The sequence below is a fragment of the Trichechus manatus genome, unplaced genomic scaffold (genome assembly GCF_000243295.1).
Source record: "Trichechus manatus latirostris isolate Lorelei unplaced genomic scaffold, TriManLat1.0 scaffold00164, whole genome shotgun sequence".
In the NCBI taxonomy this organism is placed as follows: Eukaryota; Metazoa; Chordata; class Mammalia; order Sirenia; family Trichechidae; genus Trichechus; species Trichechus manatus.
This window is the reverse complement of record NW_004444100.1, coordinates 3,426,143-3,450,737: the sequence shown is the minus strand read 5'-3', so window position 1 is coordinate 3,450,737 and position 24,595 is coordinate 3,426,143. Positions and strand designations below refer to the sequence as shown.

Here is a 24,595-nt window from a genome sequence, read left to right as displayed (position 1 = left end):
ATATATGCTATGACTGAGGCATTTACATGCAGTATATATAGCTTGGGTGCACACAGAAGGGACCACTAACTCAGACTTGAGGGTAGAGTGGGTCTGGAATCAGTAAAAGAAATGTAATCCTGGCTCTACGACTTACCACCTATATAACCTTGGGCAAGTTCCTGAACTTGTCTGGGTCATTTCTTCATTTATGCAATAAGGATAATACTAATGCAATAAGGATAATAATAATGCACAAAGATAATAACGCATAAGACTGTTATGAAGATTAAATGAGTTAATTCATATAATGTACTTAAAATAGCATCTGACACATACTAAATACTCAAATATTATTTTTTTGCTTTACTTTGTTTTTGTGAAACATGCCTATCCAGAGACAGCAAATAGTGGTCCTAAAGGTGAATGTAAAATGAAGTAGTCTGATGAAGCAACAGTTTTCACCAGAAAAAAGATGCTTTATAGGGGAAAGCTTTATACTATATCAAGTGTTCTTGCGTACTGAAAGTGGCAAACATCTTGAGATATATCCCTCCAAAACGTCAAGACTGTGCTTCTAGGCTGAAACCAAGTAACAGCCTAATACGCTTCTCCCGTCTTGACAAACTAGACCAACTCCCAAATCTATCTCTTTAAGGCCAATCTCAAACATGACCTCATCTGTGAATTCTTTTCTAATTATTCTCCAAGAAATGTGATTACTCCCATTTACAAAATATCCAGAAAACTCTGCACTTCCTACACTTCTTCTGTACTAAAATAATTTGTGTATTTGTTATATTTCCCTACTAGATTATATAAAGGACTGTGTCTTGCTTATCACGCATTCAAACATTTAATGAGTACATGCCATTTGCAGGGCACTGAGGCTACAAAGACAATGAAGACGTGTAATAAATAAAAGATGCGTACAGCTGCTCAAGCAAGTACACAGTACAGAGATAGCACAAACATCTCTTCTATCATACATCTGCAGTATCTAGCATGGCACAGTATATACAGCAGGTACTTAATAAGTAACTGTTAAATTCCTATCTCCTTTTTTGAAGCTGTCCTATAATACTACGAATTCTGGTGGTGCAGTGGTTAAGCACTTGGCTGCTAACCGAAAGGTCGGCGGTTCAAACCTACCAGCTGCTCTCCACGAGAAAGATGTGGCAGTCTGCCTCCGGAAAGATTTACAGCCATGGAAACCCTATGGGGCAGTTCTACTCTGTCCTACAGGATCGCTTTGAGTCGGAACTGACTGGACGGTAACAGGTTTGGTTTATTTATTTTGGTACTACGAAGACTGTGTTTTTCTCCCAAAACCCTAAAAGTTATGTCCATACCACTCGATACATGATACCTTTTAACCTATGTATTAGGCATTGTAGGCCATTATTTAATATATTACATATAATGTCTTGTCTTCTCCAAACATACCATGTGCTCTTTGAAAGCAAGAACCTCTAGAGCATCTGGTATATAGCTACTAATTCAAGTGTCTGTTAAATGGCCCCGTGATTTCCTGAAGCTACCAAAATTTGCCACTCACCTATCTACACTGTCAACAGCAGCACCCCCACCCTACCTATGCTCTAACTCCCCACAAAGCAAGTAGCCTTTGCATAAAACCAGTTGCTGTTGAGTATTCCAACTCACGGAGATCCCATGAGTGTCAGAGTAGACTGTGCTCAATAGGGTTTTCAATGGCTGATTTTTCAGAATTAGATCGCCAGAACTTTCTTCCAAGGTGCCTGTAGGTGGACTCGCAACTCCAACCTTTTCAGTTAGCAGCTGAGCACGTTTATCATTTGCACCACCCTGGGACTCCAGCCTTGACGTAGGTTGTTTTCAAAGCAAAAGGGATGGCTATTGGAAGCATGAGACTATGCCACTGCTCTCAAAGCCAGAAGTCCAGATACCAACAAGGAGCTTTATTTCCTTTCCAAGCTAGAGGCCTAGGTCCTATGAGAATTTAGATGCAAATGTGTATAATGAAATCATCCAGACAGCTAGCTAACCTGTGAGCCTGTAAGTATATAGGAAGCACTCAATAAACAGTAGTTTTCTTATCCTCCGAGGCTCTAAATCCTGTTAGTAAATAAGAAAAAGTCACTCAAATTATAAAAAAACAAAAAACCAAACCCGTTGCCATCGAGTCAGTTCTGACTCATAGCGACCCAACAGGACAGAGTAGAACTGTCCCATAGGGTTTCCAACGCTGTAATCTTTACAGAAGCAGACTGCCACATCTTTCGCCCATGGTGTGGTTAGTGGGTTCAAACTGCCAACCTTTTGGTTAGCAGCCAAGCACTTAGCCACTACACCACGAGGGCTCCTTACTCCACCTATACCACCACTCAACTTCAATGGTTTGAATATCCAGGAGAAATTAATCCCTGGTTCCCCGTTCATCCCAATCTAGTAGGCAGCTTTGGGAACCCAGAGGTCTTTAAACTTATAAGGTGTGCCTAAAATATTATGCAGACACTCAAAGAAGATAGAGAATATCATGCAACTTGAATATAAGGTCACAGTCACTGGCTTCTATCATCTGATGAACAGTATTCACATAAACTCCTAGATGAGAAGTTACTTATGCATTTAGATACAATCATACTGTACTAGAAACTGAGGTCACTGAAATCTCTAGTCTAGCATTTTCTGGGTACCCTAGCGCACTGCACAATCATTTCCACCCAAATCAGAAAAAAAATGTAGGAGTTCTATATCCATTACCTGCCTTGTTTAATCTCAGCGGAGACTGAGTTTTGGAGAGGGCACTCTTCCTTCCCCATCTCCTCCACCTCTAACTATTTCCAACCATCAAGAACACACAACAGGTAGCAGACTTCACATTTTGATGGAATAAATTCCTACTGAATTTTGCCAATCTGAATTTGAGTAAGAGTTAAATGGTGGTACTCAATGCATTTGGGAGGAAAAAAGAACTTTGTTATTTCAATCTCAATGCCCAAACACAATCCTAGATAAAGGTAACCTGTCATAAGAATAACACCTATAATCTACTCAAACTTACCTATTCCTTCTATCTCCCCATCCTTCCTTAAAGTCAGTCCTTCAAGTTTTATCATTCTGACTTGCCTAAGCTATTGAAACTTTGACCTTAAAGCCCCACATTATAGCTTGTGTCCTCTCTGACAAGCTGTTTGTTCAGGTTACTAGCTAAATGACTTCTACTAGCTTATCCTACCAGAAAAAGCCCAGCAATCCAGGCTCTGTCTTTTTTCATTAGTTGCAGTTTCTAGAGCTATACTCTGGAAATGAATAATTGTTCTCTGACTCGAAACATTACAGTCTTAGGTCCAATGTTCAGAATGTTGCTTCACCAATGCTATAGAAATGCTGTTGGTGTTAGTTGCTGCTGAGTTATTTCCAACTCATGGTGACTCTGTGTGTGCAGAGTAGAACTGTGCTCTGTACGATTTTGAAGGCTGTGACCTTTCAGAAGCAGACCGCCAGGGCCGTCTTCCAAGGTGCCTCTGGATGGGTTCAAATTGCCAATCCTTCAGTTAGCGGTTGAGCATTTAACTGCTTGTGCTACCCAGAGACTCCTATACAGCCATTTCATATACTGAGCTCCAAAAGGAAATACTTTTGTCATATATGGACTTTTCTGAATTAATAAGTGCCTTAAAAATACTTTTTCTAATGAAAATAACTTGCTACTTTATTAATCCTTTTATATCTTTAAAAAATCAAAACCTGATGCAGTTGAGTCAATTTCAACTCATAGTGACTCTATCAGACAGAGTAGAACTGCCCCATAGGGTTTCCAAGAACGCCTGGTGGATTTGAACTGCTGACCTTTTGGTTAGCAGCCTTAGCTCTTAACCACTATGTCCCCAGGGCTTCCTTATTATATCTTTAAGAACCAGCATAATGAGTTGCACAAGTCATTAAGTGTCTATCATTCAAATGACGTAACTTTACTTCGAATCTAATACATTTTGCATCTTAACCCAATTACAATTTTCACAGTTACAGGTTAGAAAGGTGGAAGTCCATGCTAGAACACAGGCTACATGGGACAAACTACTAGCTGATAATATGCCTTCCATAACTAAAATGAACATTTGAGGATAAAGAAGAAACACTTTTTTAAATGTAATAAAATTTTAAAAAATACTTGTTTTTTCTGCTTAACCAAAGGAAAATTGCTAATATTAACAAGCAATTAGTAAATTTTATTTACTAAATCTGTATTAACAAAACTGTGTTCCATGCACAAGAGGAAAGTCACAAAAGATAGAAAAAAGTACAAGGTAACTTTGCTTATCTGTAAAATTAGTTTCTTTCCCATACTAAACTTCAAAATCAACTTGAAGGATAAAGTGGTATGACAAACTATTCTGATACCTATCAAATTTTTGCTTTTATTAAACTAGAAAAGAGTTCCAAGTAAAATAACTAATTTTTATTTGAAGCTGGTTAAAACTGTCAACTATCAGATTGTCTCTTCCAGTTATTCCGTTATTCTATAATCTTTGATGGGAACTTAACAACATTTTTACTCCTTTCCCACATACATGACATTATCAGAGATGATAAAACCTTATTAATATATAACAATTAGGAAAATTAATTTTAAAAAATCTTTTTTAATAATTTAGAGTTTTATAAAAATTTTATGTAATAATAATAGCTAAAATTTATTGAGAGCTTACTATGCGCCAGGCACTGGGCTAAGTACTTTAAAAGTATTACAATACTTAAAAAGAACCTTGTGTAATGGAAAAAGCATTGACTGTGAGTCAAAAAAAAATCTAGATTCTATACCTAGACTGAGCTAAAGCAAAAGAACTACTTGCTAAAACAAAGAGAATATTTCACAAACTGTTGCTAAGCAATGGTCTTACATTCATAAATTGTCCCAAAACACAAACAACCTAACCAACCAACCTATCAAAAACCTTTAACTTCCTCTAACTGAAAACATAGAGCATATCTACTTTTAATTTATTAGGAAATGCATCCTCAAAAATACTACAAAGGAACATCAAAAATACAAAAGATGTAGAAATAGATATCAAACTATCCTATATTCAATAATAGCAAATTTGGTTTAGTTAAGGTCTGAAATAATGACATTTTGCTATATAAACGAAATAAGGAAACTCTGAAAATTAAATGTTTTCTTTTAAACCCTAGAATAAACCCACATAGGAAGCACTGGTTGTTTTTTCTTTGATAGTTATGTATTTTTCTCTTTAAATAAAGTATACCAGAATAAACATAAAATTCTTACTTTGTTGCCCGTATAAACTTGCCCCAAACTGAGACAGCTGACCTGATGTAGATGGTGATGCCAGCATCTAGAAACAAATTAATTATATTAGAGCATAAAGAAAGTACACACAGCATTGTATTAGTACGTTACCATCTGTACATCATACTACAACGTGTGAGATTCAAATCCACATTTTTCACTTTATTACATAATAAATTCCTGTTTCTTAATTTTTAATTACTATAAAGGTTTTTAAAGTTACACTAAATGAAAACTGTAGCAGCACTATTATTTCACTTAAAAAAAAAACACTAGGTTAACAAAAACATGAAGACTATCTCAAAGTCTATAAATTTTTAAGTGAAATTACTTGATTTGTAAATAATATTAAGCTAAATTCTAAATTCAGCTTACTAAAGTTGAAAAGTACTTAAATAAAAAAAATTGTGTACTTTATAAGAATATTTCCTGATTATTATACACAAATAATCGACGTGTATCAAATAGGTAGAAAAACCTATCCAACATACAACTACATAATAAATGGGGAGATGATACAAATAGCAAAACACAGGTTAAAAACACTTAGAAAAATATATAGACATGTCATATAAAGTACACTGTTGATGTGAATTTCATAATATTTGTTGCATAATGCCTTTAAATTTTTTGCATGTCTTCTTTTTCCTAGTAGAATATAAAGTCTTTGAAGGCATGTTATATTCATGAAACATGTTATATTCAATGTTATATTTTCCTCATAGAGATTAGCACTGAGCTATAAAGTAGATACTTAAGCTGAGTAAATCAAAATGTATATGTGTGTACATATGTGTATTCCCTGTCTATATTAGAAAACCATGAAAAAACCCTTAAATAAAACATGAAGGATGTCATCAAGAGGCTTATAATATAGTGGGGGAAGCAAAGGAATTATATAACTAATTATAACCACAGACACAGTACGGTAGATGCTCTAAAGGAAGTATAAAGCATCACTGGAGAAAGATAATCCTGAACAAGGATGAGGTATTAGGAACACTTCATAGAGTGGTGACACTGATGTGGATACAAATGAAGCTTCTTCCAGGCTGAGAATATGCAGTGAATGTAAGTATAAGAGAAGTTAATGACATGATTAGGAAATAAAATACAAAACAGTGGTCTGGATAATAGGGTAACTGGGCAAAGGGAATAGGGCTCACCCCTACGCATATTAGGGGATAAATAAAAGAGAATGTTGGGGCAAGACTGTAAAGGGTCTTCTTGAATGTTATACAGAAATGGCTACCAACTATGGCAAAGAAGAGAAAAAACATAATTTTCAAGCAAGGAAGTAACACAAACTGGGCTTTGGGAAGATAATTCCAAAAGCAGAAATGGATGGAAAAGGTGAGATACTGAACTAAAACAGCAGAAGCGGGACTAGAAAGGAGAGGCATTTTGTGACAGAAGCAACAGTATTTGGTGTCCAGTTTAACCGGCTGGGGCATAAGGCAAGGGGGTTCCGTGGGTGTGGGAAATCACCAGATAGGGAACTATAACAGGTCATTCCGTGGTTTCCAATGAAGGAGAATCATGCTGACATTGACTACTTTGGGAAAAGCAAGAAAGAGAAACATTAAAACAGTGAACGTCTCACAACACACATTCATGCCATTTTCATGTCAAAATTCTAAGTTGTTTTAATTATTCTGAAGCAGACTAAATTTTTAATAAAACAGTAGTTTTTAACTATTGATGCACATCAGACGCTCCTGAGGTAGGTCTGAGTTACTCTAAACACAGAAGTATTTTATAACACAGTAAAGTATTTTCTATAAAAAGTATCAAATCTTGTAAATATTCCTTTTCAAATTCAGGGGGTATATAATCTAGACAATTAAACAAGCATTCAAACTATATACTCTTTATCAAATACAATCCAATGGATCAAATTAGTAAGCATTTTATGCCTGATCAAGTCCTTCTATTAGGTACTATAGTCATTACCATTACCACATAACTGTAACTACTTCATAAACACATTACAGGTTCATTTCCAAATTGCAAGAACAATTTCAAAGGAGATATATAATGAGGCTTTAGTTGGTGATAAAAAGTGAAAGGTTTATATAAAATGTTTAAGAATCTTCCATTATCATTATAAACCATAAATGAGAGTAACAGTATAGTTGTTTCTAAATGCTTCAAATATAAAACGTTGGCCAATATGAGTACATGACTTTCAATGATCCATAATGCAAGCATTTTAGAATGGATCACTTAAAACTTTACTTTTCCCAGAAACGTATATATTTACTGAATACTTAACTCCAAAGAACAGACATCTTAGTCTACTTTCCTATAAAGGTCATACATTCACAAAGAAGTTATAGACATGCCAAGTCATCAACCCTCTCAGTACTGAGGAAGTAAGTATGGGAGGGAAGCACTGTATGAAGATAGAGCGGGTATTGCTCCCCTGGCAAAATACTTGGACCAAGAGCAGTGAAGTGATCACAGTGTGATATATAAATATTATAATTTTCTATATATGCCACTACATGAAAAAGGTTAGTGAACAGTTTTAGAGGAACATAAAAAAGTAGTTCAATGTTAAATTGAAGAGTTTATAGCCTTCAAAACATCCATGTGAAATAAGCATTGATCAATTAGCTATACAGACAGATGTTAAGTGATTGCCTCAAAATGCCAAAAATGCAAACATATGATTTCATATAAAATCTATCCCTATGATATACCCTGAAGACATGGCTCATGAACTAAATGATTGCTAAAAATAGATTTAACACACAAAGGAATGTAACTGGGACAAAAATGCCATTCACAAGGGCAAAGAAAATGCATAAGAAATGTACACTGGCAGAGTAATGGCTATAGTTAACATATAAGAGAAAATCTAAATTTTTTAAATGCTGAAAGTTAATAAAAAAGTGAATTTCTTAGAAAAATACAGAACTTTGGGTCCAGAAATACACCACAGTACATTATGCAGCTTAAGAAGAAAGAACCTAGCTTTGGAGTCGGAAAAAATTTAAACTAAATTCTGGTTCTGCAACTTACCTATGGGACCACAGACAGAGCCTCAGTTTCCTTCCTGTAAGATGGAAATAACACTACCTACCTCAGACAGTTGAGTGAAGATTAAATGAGATAAGATATGGCACACAGTAGGTGCTCAATAAATGGTAGTAGCAGTAGCTGCTAATAATCTAATCTTCTGCATGCAAGAATTCACTAACAGCAGGCAATCAGAGGGGGATTTAGCCTCTGAGGAATTTATTAAATAATACTCTAAATTTATATAACTTTTGGCCAAAGGAACTAAAGAAAGGTGTTTATCTTCACAAATTCCAGGAAAAATAAGGAGTAGAACTCAAGTTCTTAGAGGCAAAACATGGTTTAAAAAAAAAAAAAAAATTAAATGTCACACAAACAGTAGAATGCTGAGACCAACAACTAGGTTACTGCGTTTTCAGTCTAAAACCAACAATTATTTATTTTCCTCATCATTCAAGAAATCTATAACACACACTGCGGTCAAACAAAAATGCCAAAACCAAACCCACTGCTGTTGAGTTGATTCTGAACCAGGAAGCCAACTACAGAAATTAGTAGTGTGATTCCACTTATTTCCCTGACCCACCAAAACCAAACCACAAACCAAACCCGTTGCCGTCGAGTCGATTCTGACTCATAGCAATCCTATAGGACGGAGTAGAACTGCCCCATAGGGTTTCCAAGGAGTGGCTGGTGAATTCAGGCAGCTGAGCTCTTAACCACTGCGTCACCAGGGCTCCGAAGCACCTCCTAATACTTTAATATACGGAAAGTTAAGAAAATCAACAAGTCAGAAACAACTGTATTTTTAAAATTACTTCCACTGCTACTAGATATAATTCTAAAATCAATAACCTCCCCCCACAAAAAAAAGGTGTCTAAATATTTTTGTTTTAAAGAAAAATGTACATTTGAAAAACTTAACAGTAACCAAAACTGGCTCCTGCCAACTCTCCATAACTACGGAAGTGTTAATTAAGTCTTCTATCTCCCTCATGCTTCCTAGTAGTGATCACCTCTCACAATCATTCCCTCCAATGAATGTACTTAATCACAAAATCTATTTTAAGAAACATTTAAAGCAGTTTGGTCAAGAAATTATTTCCTACGTAAGAATAAATGGCTTTAAAATGTAACAAAATTTTGTTAAATAAAAATTTCTGACCACAAAAGCTATTAAAAAATAAAATATTTAAATTTTAAAATGTTCTTTAAAAATTCATTGTACAATATACTTAAAGGTAAGGTCATGATATAATTCCTAGCATTACTTATTATTCCAGGAAAAGATATAAAAAGTAAATATGATTTTTGACTGTATCATATCTACAAAAAGAGAGACAAAGAGAAAGGAAGAAAGCATGTTTGTTTATCTGCACATCTGCATACACACACATACATAAATTTGAAGAATATTTCAAAATTAAAAATACATGATTAAAAAATGAAATCAGAATGAAATCTAGCAAACAGGCACAAAAAGAAGACTACAGGAAAATAATATATACATTAAAAACATCAAAAGAGAAAAGGGGCAGGCAGAAAAATACAAGTCAATTAAGTCACAGGATCTGGTAGTTTATGAATCAGATAACTAACAAACTATGAGTTTACTAGGTATTTCAAGTAATTTGATTAAAATATTCTTAAGTTTTCAAAAGGAACATTAAAAAATAGTGTTATAATATATGCAGAAATATTCATTATAATTAATTCCTTAGTATTGAACACTTAAGATTAACATTTTTTTTTACTTTTAAAAAGTACAGTAATGAACATTTTTATACTACATTATCAGACTTTTAGGTTAGACCCAAAGTACAAATTTACAGAACAGCGTATGACTGATTTAAGGAATGTTCACATTTTAAAGGCTTTTAATATATATTGCTAAACTGTTTTCTACAAAGCCTTACTAATTACATTCCCACAGGAGTCACTTCAATACCAGCTATTCTCTTTCACTAAAAAAAATCCTTGCAATTTCATAGGAATGAAATAGTATTTTCTCACTGTTTTAATGATTATTATTAAACATTTTATAATTATTTTTAGAGATACATCAAAATTTGATATATTTTATAGATATATCATTGCATAATTCTCTTTTATACTTAGAAGAAGCCCTAATGGCACAGTGGTTATGCACTCAACTGCTAACTGAAAGGTCAGTGATTCGAACCCACCAGCCGCTCCAGCAGCAGATGTGGCGGTCTGTTCCCGTAAACATTACAGTCTAGTAAACCCTATGGGGCAGTTCTACTCTGTCCTATAGGGTACTACGAGTTAGAATCAATCCGATGGCAGTAGGTTTTTGGGTTTTTATATCTAGGCTTTAAGCACTGAGTTTGGAGATTATATGTATACAAACAAGTTTAAGAGGTTTTAGAAAGTTCCTATCAAAAGATTTAACATTTAATTCAATTTCTTTATATTCTGATTTATTTACATTTAACTCTAAACATTTACTATCTGTTCTTCTAAAAGTTTTACACACAAATACTCAATCTTTACACACAAATACTCAATTGTTACAACCACCCATGAGTCACATACAGTGAAACCCTTGAGAGCCAGAATTTAACGGGACTCCCTTGTTTTTCCAGGTCTCGTAAGTTTTCCACCTTTGACAAGTTGCAATCTTACCACTTTTCTATGTTCTCTATTAGTGGAAAAATATTTGTGTTTTCCTACCCTGACAGATTTCCGCCTTACACAGGTTCTGGCTTTCACAGGCTTTACTGTATTACTATTCCTAGTTTACAAATGAGAAGAACTAAGACACACAGACTAACTTACTGAAGGACAAGTAAATCTTACAGCTGGGATATGAACTCAGATAATAGGATTTCCAGAGCCCACATTTTCAATCAAGAACTAATACATGTTTCAAAAGGTAAAAACCCACTGCGGTTGAGTCAATTCCGACTCACAGCGATCGTATAGACAGAGTAGACCTGCCCCACAGGGTTTCCAAGGACTGGCTGGTGGATTCAAACTGCTGTTGGTGCAGTGTTAAGAGCTTGGCTGCTAACCAAAAGGTCTGCAGTTTGAATACATCAGCTGCTCCCTGGAAACCCTATGGGACAGTTCTACTCTGTCCTACAGGGTTGCTGTAAGTCGGAATCGACTTGACAACAACAGGTTTGGTTCACAAGGTAGTTGATTATAAATACACCCACAAACTATCCTACGTATCAGTAAAAATCAGTCAGAAAAACGCAATGAAAATGTCAACTGTAAACTCTACTTATTAAAAGGCATAAAGAATAAGAAAAAAAAAGATATCCTTCTGAAGAGTCAATATGTCAATACTGCTATAAATGTGCAATAGTCAAAAACATTTTTATAAAGAATTATGGGGAAGACTTTTACCTAGGATGTTAAAATGGTCTATAAAGCTACAGTAATTTAAAACGTTGTAGTTCTGACATAAAATCAGGATGATAAACAACAAAACAGTTTAGAAACAGGCTCAAGAATACATCAGACATTAGTATATATTAAGGGAGATATTAGCCAAGAATGAATCATCTAACTCAAGGGTAGTCAAACAACACAGAGCCTGCAGATCAAAGTCAACACACTGCCTGTTTTCATAAAGTGAGTAAACTAAGAATGCTTTTAACATTTTCACTGATTATATGAATATCTACATAATATCCTTTATTTTGCCCCTTGACCTACAATGCCTAAAATATTCACTATCTGGCCCTTTATGGAAAAATTTTCTGTCCCCTGGTCTAACTTATAAGTGATGTTGGGGCAACTGGATAACCTCATAGGGGAAAAAAAAATCTGGTACCATACAATTCACACCTTAAACCACAATACATTTCTAATGGATGCAAATTACATGTGAAGAATGAAACATAAAAGTACTAGAAGAAAACAGAGGTAAAATAGTTAAATATCCTGTAGTTGGGAAAGGTCTTTCTACTAAGCATGATCTCAAAAACAGAAACCACCAAAAAAAAAAAAAAAGACTACCAGATCACATTCAGTATAAATTATAAATATTTGTATATCACAGATAACCATAAACTAAATTTAAAGTGAAAAAACAGAAAATATTTCTAACAAATGACAAGAAGTTACTAATTCAAAAACAAGACTTACTATCTCAAAAAGAGAAACACAAGGTGGCATAAAAACAGGTAATCCATAAAGGAAGAAATACAAATGGCCAATAAATATACGGAAAAAACATATCACTGTGTGTGTGTGTGTGTCTGTGTGTCTGTGTGTGTGTGTGTAAAATTAGTGATGTTTTAATGTATGTACATTAAAACAATTAAGCTTTTTTTATCTCTTGGCAAGGACTTAAAGGTAATAGCTGGCGTTATCGATGGTATGGGGACGGCTGATGAGAGTAAAATTGGCACAAACTTTTTGAAGGAAAATATGTCAAAATGTCCTAGAGAATTTAAATATTAACATATATACATGAAATATTTTAACTATAGAATCAAAGTTTTAGGAATAAGTTATCACCGACTGGTAAGATTATGGGTAATTTTTCTTCTCCGCCCATCTAAATTTTCTAAAGTTTGTATAATTCCCTTGTGTTATTTTATAATAAGAAAAAAGTTTCAGGAGCAGCAGTAGCAACTGATGCAGTAGCTAGTATACCCATTTTACAGAGGAAGAATCTAAGGCTTAGAGAAGTTGTTGCTAATAGGCAAAACCAAGATGAAAACATGTATCTGTATTGCTTTAGAGTTCAAATTCCTTAATCCCTATGCCATATTGTCTTTTTAACGTATTAAAAAAAAAAAAAGTTTTGTGGAGCAAATCATTCTGTTATTTCTGTGACAAATAACTAGATTTGAATGATAAGCAATACATATATGTACATGTGTGAGTGTATATAATAATTCTGATTTAAAAAAACCTCACTCAGCCAGTATGTCTGCTTACCAGAAGACAGACTACATCTCTATGTCATTCATTCCCCACACATACTTTCAGATTTCAGTTTGAAAGTTTCATGTCTTCCTAATTAGAATACTTTTTAATCAATCAAAAATATCGCACTACAACTTTTGCATCGAGCTTAATAGTCACTATACAATCACAGCAATACACATTCATTCACACACACACACACGATTTGTTTTATAGTTTCTGCAGTGATGCTGAAGACATTTCAGATTCTTTACCTATAAGATCAGCACTTAAACAGATAGCATGCATAAAGAATAATTCAATTATAATTTATGTTAAATAGCTGGAAGGACAGTAAGATAAAAGCAAATTGATTAAATGACATGATTCCATCAGCTATTAGACTACACACTAATTATAAAGAAAGCCACCACACTTAATTGGAAGACGGCCCTAATAATGCAATTGATAATTTGTTGCCACATGACATAAATGTCAAATTAAAAAAAAGAGGGGTAGGTGAGCATCTAAATAGCAAAAAAAAAGTAAACCTAGGTTAAGCTAATTTGTAAACTTCTAAATAAAGCATAAGAATTGGTTTACTAAATATCAACTTTAAAGAAAAATAAGGGCATTTGTTACATATCTTAGAACTTTATAGGTGCTTTAAACATCAGTAAGAATCTCATTAGATTAATAGCTAGACTGTTTACAAAGCTAGGGGAATTTGGAACAGCAAGTTTACAAAGGTTTCAAACGAAAAGAAGTTGGGCAGGTACAAAGCGTAAGGATGCAACTGGCTTGACTACAAACTATAGGGTGTAATTTAAAGTAACTTACCAGAGTCTGAAAATGGTGACAATTGAATTCATTTTAAAATATTTTATAAATTTACTAAGTGTGATGTGGCTTTGTACTAAATCCTTTTATTTCTAATGGAATTACTGAACTACTGTTGTTGTTATTAGTTGCTGTCAAGTAGATTGTGACTTGTGGCAACTCAATGCGTGCAGAGTAGGACTGCCCCACAGGGTTTTCAATGGCTGTGACCTTTCAGAAGCAGATTGCCAGGCCTGTCTTCCCAGGTGCCTCTGGGTAGGTTCAAACCGCCAACCTTTTGGCTAGTAGTCAAGTGCTTAACCATTTGTGCCATCCAGGGACTTCTACAGAACTACTAGTCTTCTGAAACACTAATTCACATCTCAATAATATATTGTTTTCATATTCTGAATACACTTCCTTAATAACTTTTCTACTGCAGCATCCCTAATAGCTTGGAGAGGTGCTCTACTTGAAGTTTAGGATTATAGCTAGAAGATTACACAAGGTAAAGTTTTATTGAAGTCTTATCTTTAAATGTGTTCAAATATGCTTTATACCCTGTATCTATGTTTGTTTTAATATAAAAATAACAAGTTACTTTTCCAACTAAAAAAGAAAAAAAAAAATTGATGATCCATGTTTACCCTCTATGTTTGAGCACTTCCTTCAGTATTACCAAATCCCAACTTGACAATCATAGGTACAGTAGTTATATCTTGCCCATTAGAATGTAAGTTCCTCATCTTTATGTCCTTAGGGCCTAGCACTACACATAAAACAGTCATTCTGCCTAAGACAGTACTCTACAGTTCATATGCTGCTTTTCAGAAACCCACAACAGACACACACTGCTGAGTAAACACAATGTCACTGATTAACTTACATCTTTTTCTGACCGATGTGGAAACATAGAAGATTGGCTGTAGTACATGTTTTCATCATGGTAGTCACTGTCGACCCCCTCTACAAACTTCTTTCTTGAAGCACCAAACATGCTGTTTGTCACCTAAACAAAAATATTACTTTTATCAAGTGTAATATTTTGGCAAATATCCGGCTTAACCTTACTCCTATGTGGACAATTGAAAATGAAGGAAGCACTGCTAAGATACAGAAATAGATCAGCTAAGGGCTAATGGGGCATGTCATAAAATCTGACTATACTACACAGCATTCATTAGATTTATTTCCAGGCTTTGAAAGTAAGAGAAAAATCTTAAAGCTCACCTCGTGCAACAGTTCCACTTACTTTTAAAGAACTAAATATTACTTATTCTTGAAAAATGGCAACCCCAAATATAACTTTCTAATACAAAGATTTTAAAAAATTACGTTTGGGACTAATTACTCAAAATCTTCACAGGCATCTTCAATAGTAGTGTCTTTGTCATCACTAGATCTACTTTTTAAATTATCTGTTTTCCAGAGCATATTATCTTCACCTATAAGTCAACTGAGACACGGCACTTTTTGAATAGGTTTATAGTAGCATACTAGAAATTTTATTTCAAGCCACGAGTACTCACTCAACATAACAGTAGGACAGTTCTTTCATTCATGATACCAGTGCAAATATATGATCTCAATAATGTCACTACTTACTCTATTGCTTTTTAACTCTTTACAACATCCAACACTAGCAATTTTGAGGCCACATCAAGATAAAGAATTACTGTGGTAACTTTTATTTGTAGCTCTTTTAAGAGGACCTCTAAAGTTTTCAAAACTAGCAACTGACTAAGGTTATTTAAGGTTAATGTGTCTTCCTCCCCTTAACACTACTGTGTAATTCAAAGTAAAATGAAATACCTGTAATATGAAAGATTTTCAAGGGCTTGAATACAAGGTGACTAACGTTTTTCTCAGGCACAATTTTGGGGAAAATTTCCTCTCACATTTGTATCTGTCTTGTATACTCATGACTAACGATGCTTTCTTCAACTGTAAGTAAGTAGTGAATTCCTTTATATATCACTTCAAAATGAAACACTGTAGTTATTACTGTTTATCAGCAGCTATGGTGAACAGATATGTTGCAGATTTTAAAGGCCAAATATTATATGCAAGTTTGTTGAAAGCACCATGCTATTAAATGTTTTATATCTTAAATTCTGTTAAATTTGTAGAAAACTCAAGTATTTAACTATTCCTCCTGTTGAAGTCTGAGAAAAAGCTATTAAGTTAGATATGAACAACAGTCTGAGGACAGTTAAACCATTATTTTGCTTTGTATCTTTGGACTAGTAATCTCTGTAGGTTTGAAATACAGAAAGATACTTTTAAATAGTCTATTAATTTAGTAAAATATAGGAACTTAATCTTGCTTACGCAGTAGACTCCCTGGTGAATTTTATGAAAGCTATTCTTTAATTCTGAATATAATTTCAGGGGCTACCATCCTACATGCCTATTCACCAACCCCCAAAGTAGTCTCTAATAGGAAAAAAAAGTTTGTTTTTTTAAAATGAGTTATATTTCAGAAAAGAAACAGTGGCAAAAAAGCATTTTACAATCTGTAAATTAAGGCTTGTTACATATGATATTTTAAGTTTGTTTTACAAAATTTAAGGATATATTTAATTCCCTTTATATCCCTTTACTAGTGAGTTCTAACAAAGAACAAATGAGGAAAAATGGCATGAAACTTACATAATTCAATAAAATTTCAAGTGACTACTAGAGCCATCTATCATCAGATTTTACACACATAAATCAACTCAAATGAATACAAAGTAAGTTCTTTGACAATTCTTCTATAACATTATCATCAAAATCAATTATAAACAAGAATTCTAAAATTGAAAGTAACTGTATAGGGAAAAAAAAGGCTCGTGCTTAATACCTCGCAAAGATGTTTTAGAGTTTTGAAAGTGAAACTAAGCATATGAAATGCCTGAGGACAAAGGAAAACACAGAATGTTCTTCTTCTATCAAACCAGATTTTCCCAAGACTCACAGTTTGTACAGTTTGTGTGTGTGTGTGTGTGTGTGAGAGAGAGAGAGAGCGCAACAAATATGTACAACTTCACCTTTGGTTTGTGTGCTTCACCACAGAAACTAAATAATGAAATCATTTACACATCAGTGAAAATACTAATTATTTTTACATGATTTAAGCAAAGAAGAGACGTAAGAGTGTAATCTCTCCCCAAATGCAAGTCATAGTCCAAGGATGGGTACTAGAATGAGACAAAGAATTCTCTGATCCATGTCAAAATCAGGAAAATGACAATGTAGGAAGTTTTTCATAAAGCCAGGTTTATTTAATTTTAAAGGTCTATCCGTTATTCCATATAGAATAATGGAATGGAGTAGGAGGGCATTTTAAAATAGCCAGAGAGCTATAACTGGGGAGATAATAACAAGCAGAGAAGTAAGGGAACCAATTAGGCAAAACCTTGGAGGAAGAGACTCAGTACACAGGGAACACAAAGACCCTCAGTGGTATGGCTCAAGCAGCATAAGCTACGTGGAGAATGGTAGGAACTGAAGCCAGAGACACTGGTGAGAGCCAAGTCATGTAGTGTCTTACAGGCCTGAGGAAAGACTGGATTTTATTCTGTGCAAGATGTGAAGTCAATAGCGGGTGTGGGAGCAGTTGAAGAGTGACATAATTTTAACATATATTTTTTAAAAAAATGATTCTAGCTACTCTGTGAAGAATGTACTATCTAGAGGGGACAAAAGCAGAACAAGGAAACAGATTAGAAGGCTATATAACATATAAAAAATACAAAAATAGGAAAGGATAAAAATAGGTACAGTAAAATAGGTACAGTAATTTAGATGAGAGATCATAGTGACTCAGACTATGGTGGTAGTGGGAGAAGTGGTGAGAAGTGGTTGGATAAAGGATCTATTCTGAGGGAAAGCTGACAGAAATCACTAATGAATGGATGTTGCATATGAAAGGGTATCAATTTCAAAGATGATATGTCAATCAATACTCTATTGAAGTTACTACTTATGCTATACATATTAAGTCAAATTGGTCATTGAAAATTTTTAAAAACTCGTTTAAAATAAGTAAAATCATACTTCATTTTACATTACATATAAAATTTAACTTTGAACCTTTGGTAGAAACAATGCTTCAGCTTTTTTCAAGCACACATCATGGGCTTACATCTGCTTTGATAACTGACCATCCTCTCTAGGCTCTCATTCATAGCAAATGTTATACGGGACAAGAAGAGATGGAAATTAAGATTTAGCAAGAAAGAATATGAAACATGTATATCTCAAAAGTAATACTACTTAAAATTTTTTTGAACACAGATCTAAAACATTTAACCAAGACATTTTATTTTCCCTTGATTCTAACAAGAATTACGCAGCATATATTTTTTTAAACAGACAAGTTATCTTATACTAACGCTCTATGTATCAGCCTGACATCCCCCACCCCAATTTAAAAAAAAAAAAGCTAGCCTCAGAATGAAGCAGGAGAGAGAGGAAAATTAATCTGGGAGAAGAATAGAAGCACTAAGTGGGCTGGGTTTTCCCAGTATACTTCTCCTTCATTATTTAGTTTGGACTAGTTATAAATTCCTAAGGTATGACATTCTAAACATTTAAACAAAGAATTTCAAAGCCAAATGTAGGATATCAGAATAATCACAGAAAAATAATTTGTGAAGCCCCAACCTTGAGATAATCTAGCCAACAACTTCAGAGAGGACAGAGAAAGTGGCTCCTGATCCAGGTGGGATGAACAGCAATTAGAGAACAGAAGGACTAAGAGACTAGGCCAAAAATGCCCAGAGGTTTTTAAACTGTCAGGGAAATAAAACTAAGTCACTTTATAAATGAACCTTGAAAATAAATATATATTTACATATAAGTATCTATATTCTATATGTTAAAAAAATGTAAAGATAAATAGGAAAGAATAAAAAATAGACCATATTCAAAGGAAACAACAACAACAAAAAAAACCAAATCCCTTGCCGTGGAGTCAATTCTGACTCATAGTGACCCTACAGGACAGAGTGGAACCGCTCTCATCGAGTTTCCAAGGAGGGCCTGGTGGATTCGAACTGCCGACCTTTTCTGGTTAGCAAACTTAACCACTGTGCGACCAGGAAGAAGATATTTAATCTTTTATAGACTTCCTTCAGCAAGGCCTCTGGAGAGAAATGTACTCTGAAACCTTTTATTGACTATAAAAGCCCATTACCATCAAGTCAATTCCAACTCATAGTGATTCCATAGGAAAGAGTGCAACTGCCCCATACGGTTTTCAAAGTTATAAAAAAACAAAAACCCTGTGCTGTCAAGTTGATTCTGACACATAGCGACCCTGTAGGACAGAGCAGAGCTGCCCCATAGGGTTTCTAAGGAGTGGCTGGTGGATTCGAACTGCTGACCTTTTGGTTACCAGCTGTATCTCTTAACCACTGCACCACCAGGGCTCCTTCAAGGCTGTAATCTTTACATAAGCAGACTGCCACATCTTTCTTACTCACAGCGGCTGGTGGGTTCAAACTGCTGACTTTTTGGTTAGCAGCCGAGCGCTTAACCACTGTACCACTATGGCTCCTTTTACTGACTATGATGTTGGCAAATGCTGGGCCAGGCATGGAATCCTGTTCCCAGGGAACATGAATACATCCCACGGCAGAGTGGTCCTTCCTGATAACAAATAAATGTTGGCTGATTTAAATCTATCTCCAGTCTTAGCGTCTCACGCAAACTTCTAGCAGCTTATTTTAAAGTGCTGTATTTAAAACTGACTTCTCAGTTACTTTCTCTTCCTTTGTTCTGCACATCCATCAAGGTCTATCCTTCTTTCACAGTGGCTTTCACATCTGTCTGTTTTTGCCATTCTTCCTATTCTCATCTTAGTTGAAACCCTGGACTAGTTTTATTAGTCTCCTGACTGGTCACCCTTCACTTTTCGACAAACAGATCTGAGGGCTTACTATGTGAAATGTGTCAAGAATTGTGCTAATGAAGTTATCAGTCTCAGTCTTGAACAAGCTCACAGTCTAGCTAAGAGACAAAACTGTAAACAAAAAAATCACAATATGAAAATCTGTGTAAGTGCTTTTGGAATATAAATAAGTGAACATCTAACTTTGGCTGAGGGAAACCGACTGAAAGGGTTTAATATAAAAAAGGAGAAATGCGGGTGGGTGAAACAGAAAGCAAACTTTGACTTAAGAGACAGCATGTGCAAATGCTCCGAAGTGAGAGAAAGCTCAGGAAACACTAAAACTTTCAATATAGCCGTCACAGAGGGTGTCTAGAAGGAAGGTACTGGTGATAAGGAAACAGGCAGGGGCTTCAATGCCAGATTAAGAAGAGGGCAGGAGTATAGGCAGGGGAACCAGGTACAAAATTCTAGATGATGCACTAAGTCAGACCTCCCTCTACTAACAATTTACTATGGTACCATATTAGTAACCACTACATTGATCTTGTCACTCTCATGCTCCCAACACCTCATTGTTAACTTCCCCTATCTAGGGAATACAGAGCAAGATTCCTAAGATTTTAACCTCAACATAACTAGTTAAGTAATTATCTTAAACCAACACAAATCTTATACCTCAGCCTTATTTTATGTATTTGCAGCTGTTTCTGTACATGGTAATCTCTCAAAAATATCACTTCATCTGTGAAAAATACCATCCCTAACCTCTGTAATCTTCAACAATCAAAACCCAAATTTATCAAACTAACTCTAAATATTTACTGAAATCATCCATGTCTTTCCTAGTTACTTCCCAGTGTAGGGCGTTTCAACAGTCTCTAAACAAGTCTTTATTAATCCACTCTAACACCCCTCAAGTCTACTCTCCCACATTTAGCCAAAGTGATTTTTTAAAATAAGTATTTACTTTCATGGCCCTGCCGATTAAAACTCTTTTAACAGCTCCCCAAGTCAACAGTAAGGCTTAAAGACCCTGTGTAACCTCTATGGTTTCACCTCCACAGGTCTCCTGCCACCACTAAACTCTTGCCATACCTTCGATTACAAAAACACATCAAGCTCTTTTCCATGTCAGGTCCTTTGAATATGCTGATTCCTCTACTTAGAATTACTTTTCTCTCATTCTTCCTCCTTTGAAACTTTCACACTAACTTAGGACCTCTGTTTTATATAGTCAGTGAAAATATTTTATCATAACTATAATTATATAATAATAGTAAATAACTTTTATGAGCACTTACTATTTGTCAGGCAATGTTCTAAAAACTTTAAATGCATTTACATATAGAACCCTCATAATTCTATTAGGTAGGAAGAAGTACTATCCTTATTTTGTAAATGAGAAAACTGAGAACAGGAGAAGTTAGGTAACTTGCCCATGTGTTAAGTGGCAAAGACAGGATCTGAACCCAGACAATCTGCTCCCACAGAGTCCCCATTTTTAACTACTACACGGACTCTTAAACATACAACTAATAGTTTAACATCTATCTTCTTCTGAACTGTAAGCTTCAGGAAGGGAGAAGCAATCAGGAAAAAAATAAATAAATAAAAGAAGGGCCAGGAAAAAATAAATAAATAAAAGAAGGGCCTTATTTAGTGGTGAACAATGGTAAGCACGGAGTCCCTAGGTGGTGCAAAAGGTTAACATACTTGGCTGCTAACCCAAAGGTTGCTGGTTCAAGTTCACTCAGAGATGCCTCAAGGAAAAGCCTGGCGATCTACTTCGGAAAAATCAGCCATTGAAAACCCTGTGGAGTACAGTTCCACTCTGACACACACGGGGTCGCCATGAGTCAGAACTGACTTGAAGGCAACTGACTTGAGGGGATCCAGGGTTCAGTGGTAGAATTCTCATCTTCCATGCAGGTAACTCAGGTTCAATTTCCAGCCAAGGAACCTCATGTGCAGGCACCACCTCTCTGTCAGTGAGGGTTATGTGTTACTATGATGCTGAACAGGTTTCAGCGGTGCTTCCTGAGTAAGACTGACTAGTAAGAAAGGCCTGGCGATCTACTTCTGAAAATCAGCCAATAAAAATTCTATGGATCACAACGGAAGGGCATTTCATTCCACGTGCCTGTGGTCAATATGAGTCAGGGGCCGACTCAACGGCAGCTAACAACAAATGGTAGGTAAGCAAGGGCTACTACAATCAAATATTTGTGTATGTCAAACTATCACTTTAGTAAAAGAATGAGAATGGACTGACTATAGGTACGTGAGATAAAAGTCAGTCTCTACAAGACTGATCACATCTATATTAGAGTAAGATACATTAATTTTAGAATAAAATTATGCTTAAAAGGAAAAAGACTATTACACTGATTAATTAGTAATTATTATCCAAGGAGGGCTCCAGATAAGTAGAAATGAATTTAAAAAAACAATGCACTCTTGTTTCTGTGTTCCAAAAGAACTAACATTTTTTAAGTACTTTCTAAATATAGTGAACAAAATTTAATTCTTCAAGGAATTACGATGATTATAACAAAACTCCAACTTTCATTATAATGCTACTAATGCAGATATTGTAGCACTAAATATGTAGGATACATCTAGAAAGTAGGTTAAAACAAAAAGAAACCCCTAATAACATTTTCTTATGGGCTTTATGGACTATCTTCTTAACATAGTGATGAGTTTTACTGCTAACATGCTGACAGAAGTGTTCCATCATAAAATCAACTATTTCAAAAGGTAAAAAAATGTGTTTTGAAACTTTTCAGGGCTTTATAGACACTAATTTTTCACTTCTAACTACAGAATTTGCCCTCAGATTACATTATAAAGGAAACAGTGATAACCGCAGGTCATTACAGTGCTGGAGGTAAAAAAAATTATTTCTTTCTGTTTTCCTAATGGAATCTGACTTCTTACTTTCCCTCCCAATTACATATTCAGTATCAGCAAGCACTTCATAACGTACACGCACAAATTCTCTCTTGTCTACAAAGTAAGCAGAAACTAATTATTAAAAATCAGAACCACTGCTATTAAGACTTATCAGTCTTTATCAAGATATAGTCCATCAACAAGGGGCCATAACATGTGCCAAAGATGAGCTGGTGTTTTTATTATTGCCCTTTAGAGGCAAAACATGCTAGGTCAAATCTCACTGAGAAACCGCCCAAATTCTATGGAACCAGAATATTTGTATATCAATAATTATATTGTTACAATCTGAGAATATATGTAACTCAAAGAATTTTTGTTGTAGCAGTATTTTTTGTAATAGCATTTTGAGCCACCTATCCTGCTTCACAACTGTTATAAATGATCCTAGTTGTATTCCATTCTTGAAAAATGGGTTTAAATAAAGGAGAAAAAGCCATCATACAAGGATAAAAAATACTCTAGTCTCTCAAAAATCAAGGGTCTTAATCCCTGGAAATCTTTAGGAAAAGAACAAATGATCTATCTTCATATATGAAACATGATTCTTGAAGTCCTCCTAGTTCTATAATATTGTGATATGGTATCTCTAATATGATAAATGTATAACAAATAGTCTGAGTCTGCTTAGAATGGATCTAAGAAAAATGAAGGTTTAGATAAATTAAAGTCTAGAATTTCTAATTCATCAGATTGAATCTAGGGCATGGAAATAAATAAAAGTAATTCATTTCATGGTTTTAGAAATGCAAAATGCCCAACAAGGGAGCAATAAAAGTCTTAATGAATACTGAAAAAGCAGTTAACAGGTGGATGCACAGAAAACATACAATTCTGGTTGGACATGTGATTTAGCAGAAAACTAGGGCTCTATATAAACATTTCCACATCCATTGTTTTGGAGAGTAGGTAAATACTGTGGCAGACTCCTTTCCAAGGGTTGCAAAAATTCTTTTTGAGAGGCATGGTACAAAAAAAACGCTGGCCCATATCTGAAGGAAAGGCGGAATAGACACATAAGTGAAAGAGACAGAGTACATATTACTCTTCCTTAATCCAAAAATAATTTACGGAAATATGATTACTCAGATCATATTCCCAAAGGTCATGTATACCATTCCTTAATATTTGCCAAAAATCTACATATTCCCTAAGGAATGTCATCATAAAGATTACATGCTCTATTCAGATTTCATCTTTGAGTCCCCTTATCAGTTTAACTTTAATCTAGGAACAATATGCTGTATATATTTCAACTTGAAGAACAGATTTTATGGTTTTCTAAAATCTTAAAATCTCCTGTATCAATATGCCTTTACAGATCCAGGCTTGAAACATAAATATATAAGCTCTAAAAGTGCATCATCTTAACGCCAAGACTCTAATCATTCCAATGGTACCAATGAATAGGAAAAGAGTACATGATCATATATCAACTAAAGAACAACTATAAGAGAACTGGTGGACTTTATGAGCAGTAAGAAGTTAAGAGTTATAAATAAAGCACTACTCGAGAAGAAGAACAAAGTGGGAGGCCTTACACTACCTGATTTTAGACGTACTATACTGCCACGGTAGTCAAGACAGCGTGGTACTGGTACAACAACGAATACATAGACCAATGGAACAGAATTGAGAATCTGGACATAAATTCATCCACCTATGAGCAGCTGGATATTTGACAAAGGCCCAACGTCTGTTAATTGGGGAAAAGACAGTCTCTTTAACAAATGGTGCTGGCATAACTGGATATC

At 34.8% G+C, this 24,595-nt stretch overlaps 1 protein-coding gene across 9 annotated transcripts in view; it reads right to left on the bottom strand.

Annotated features, from left to right (window-relative positions):
* The window catches only part of CNOT2 (CCR4-NOT transcription complex subunit 2), a 194,376-nt gene that overhangs the window by 34,236 nt on the left and 135,545 nt on the right, over positions 1-24,595 (bottom strand). For 6 of the 9 annotated variants that reach the window (XM_004386440.1, XM_023740822.1, XM_023740823.1 and 3 more), the window contains 2 exons: positions 14,892-15,014; positions 5,255-5,321 (listed from right to left, as the gene is read on the bottom strand). In XM_004386440.1, the coding sequence (XP_004386497.1) occupies positions 5,255-5,321; positions 14,892-15,014 (190 nt within the window). Of the gene's footprint in view, positions 1-5,254; positions 5,322-14,891; positions 15,015-24,595 lie in introns of those variants that run through there. The other 3 variants (XM_023740827.1, XM_023740828.1, XM_023740829.1) reach the window with 2 other exon arrangements.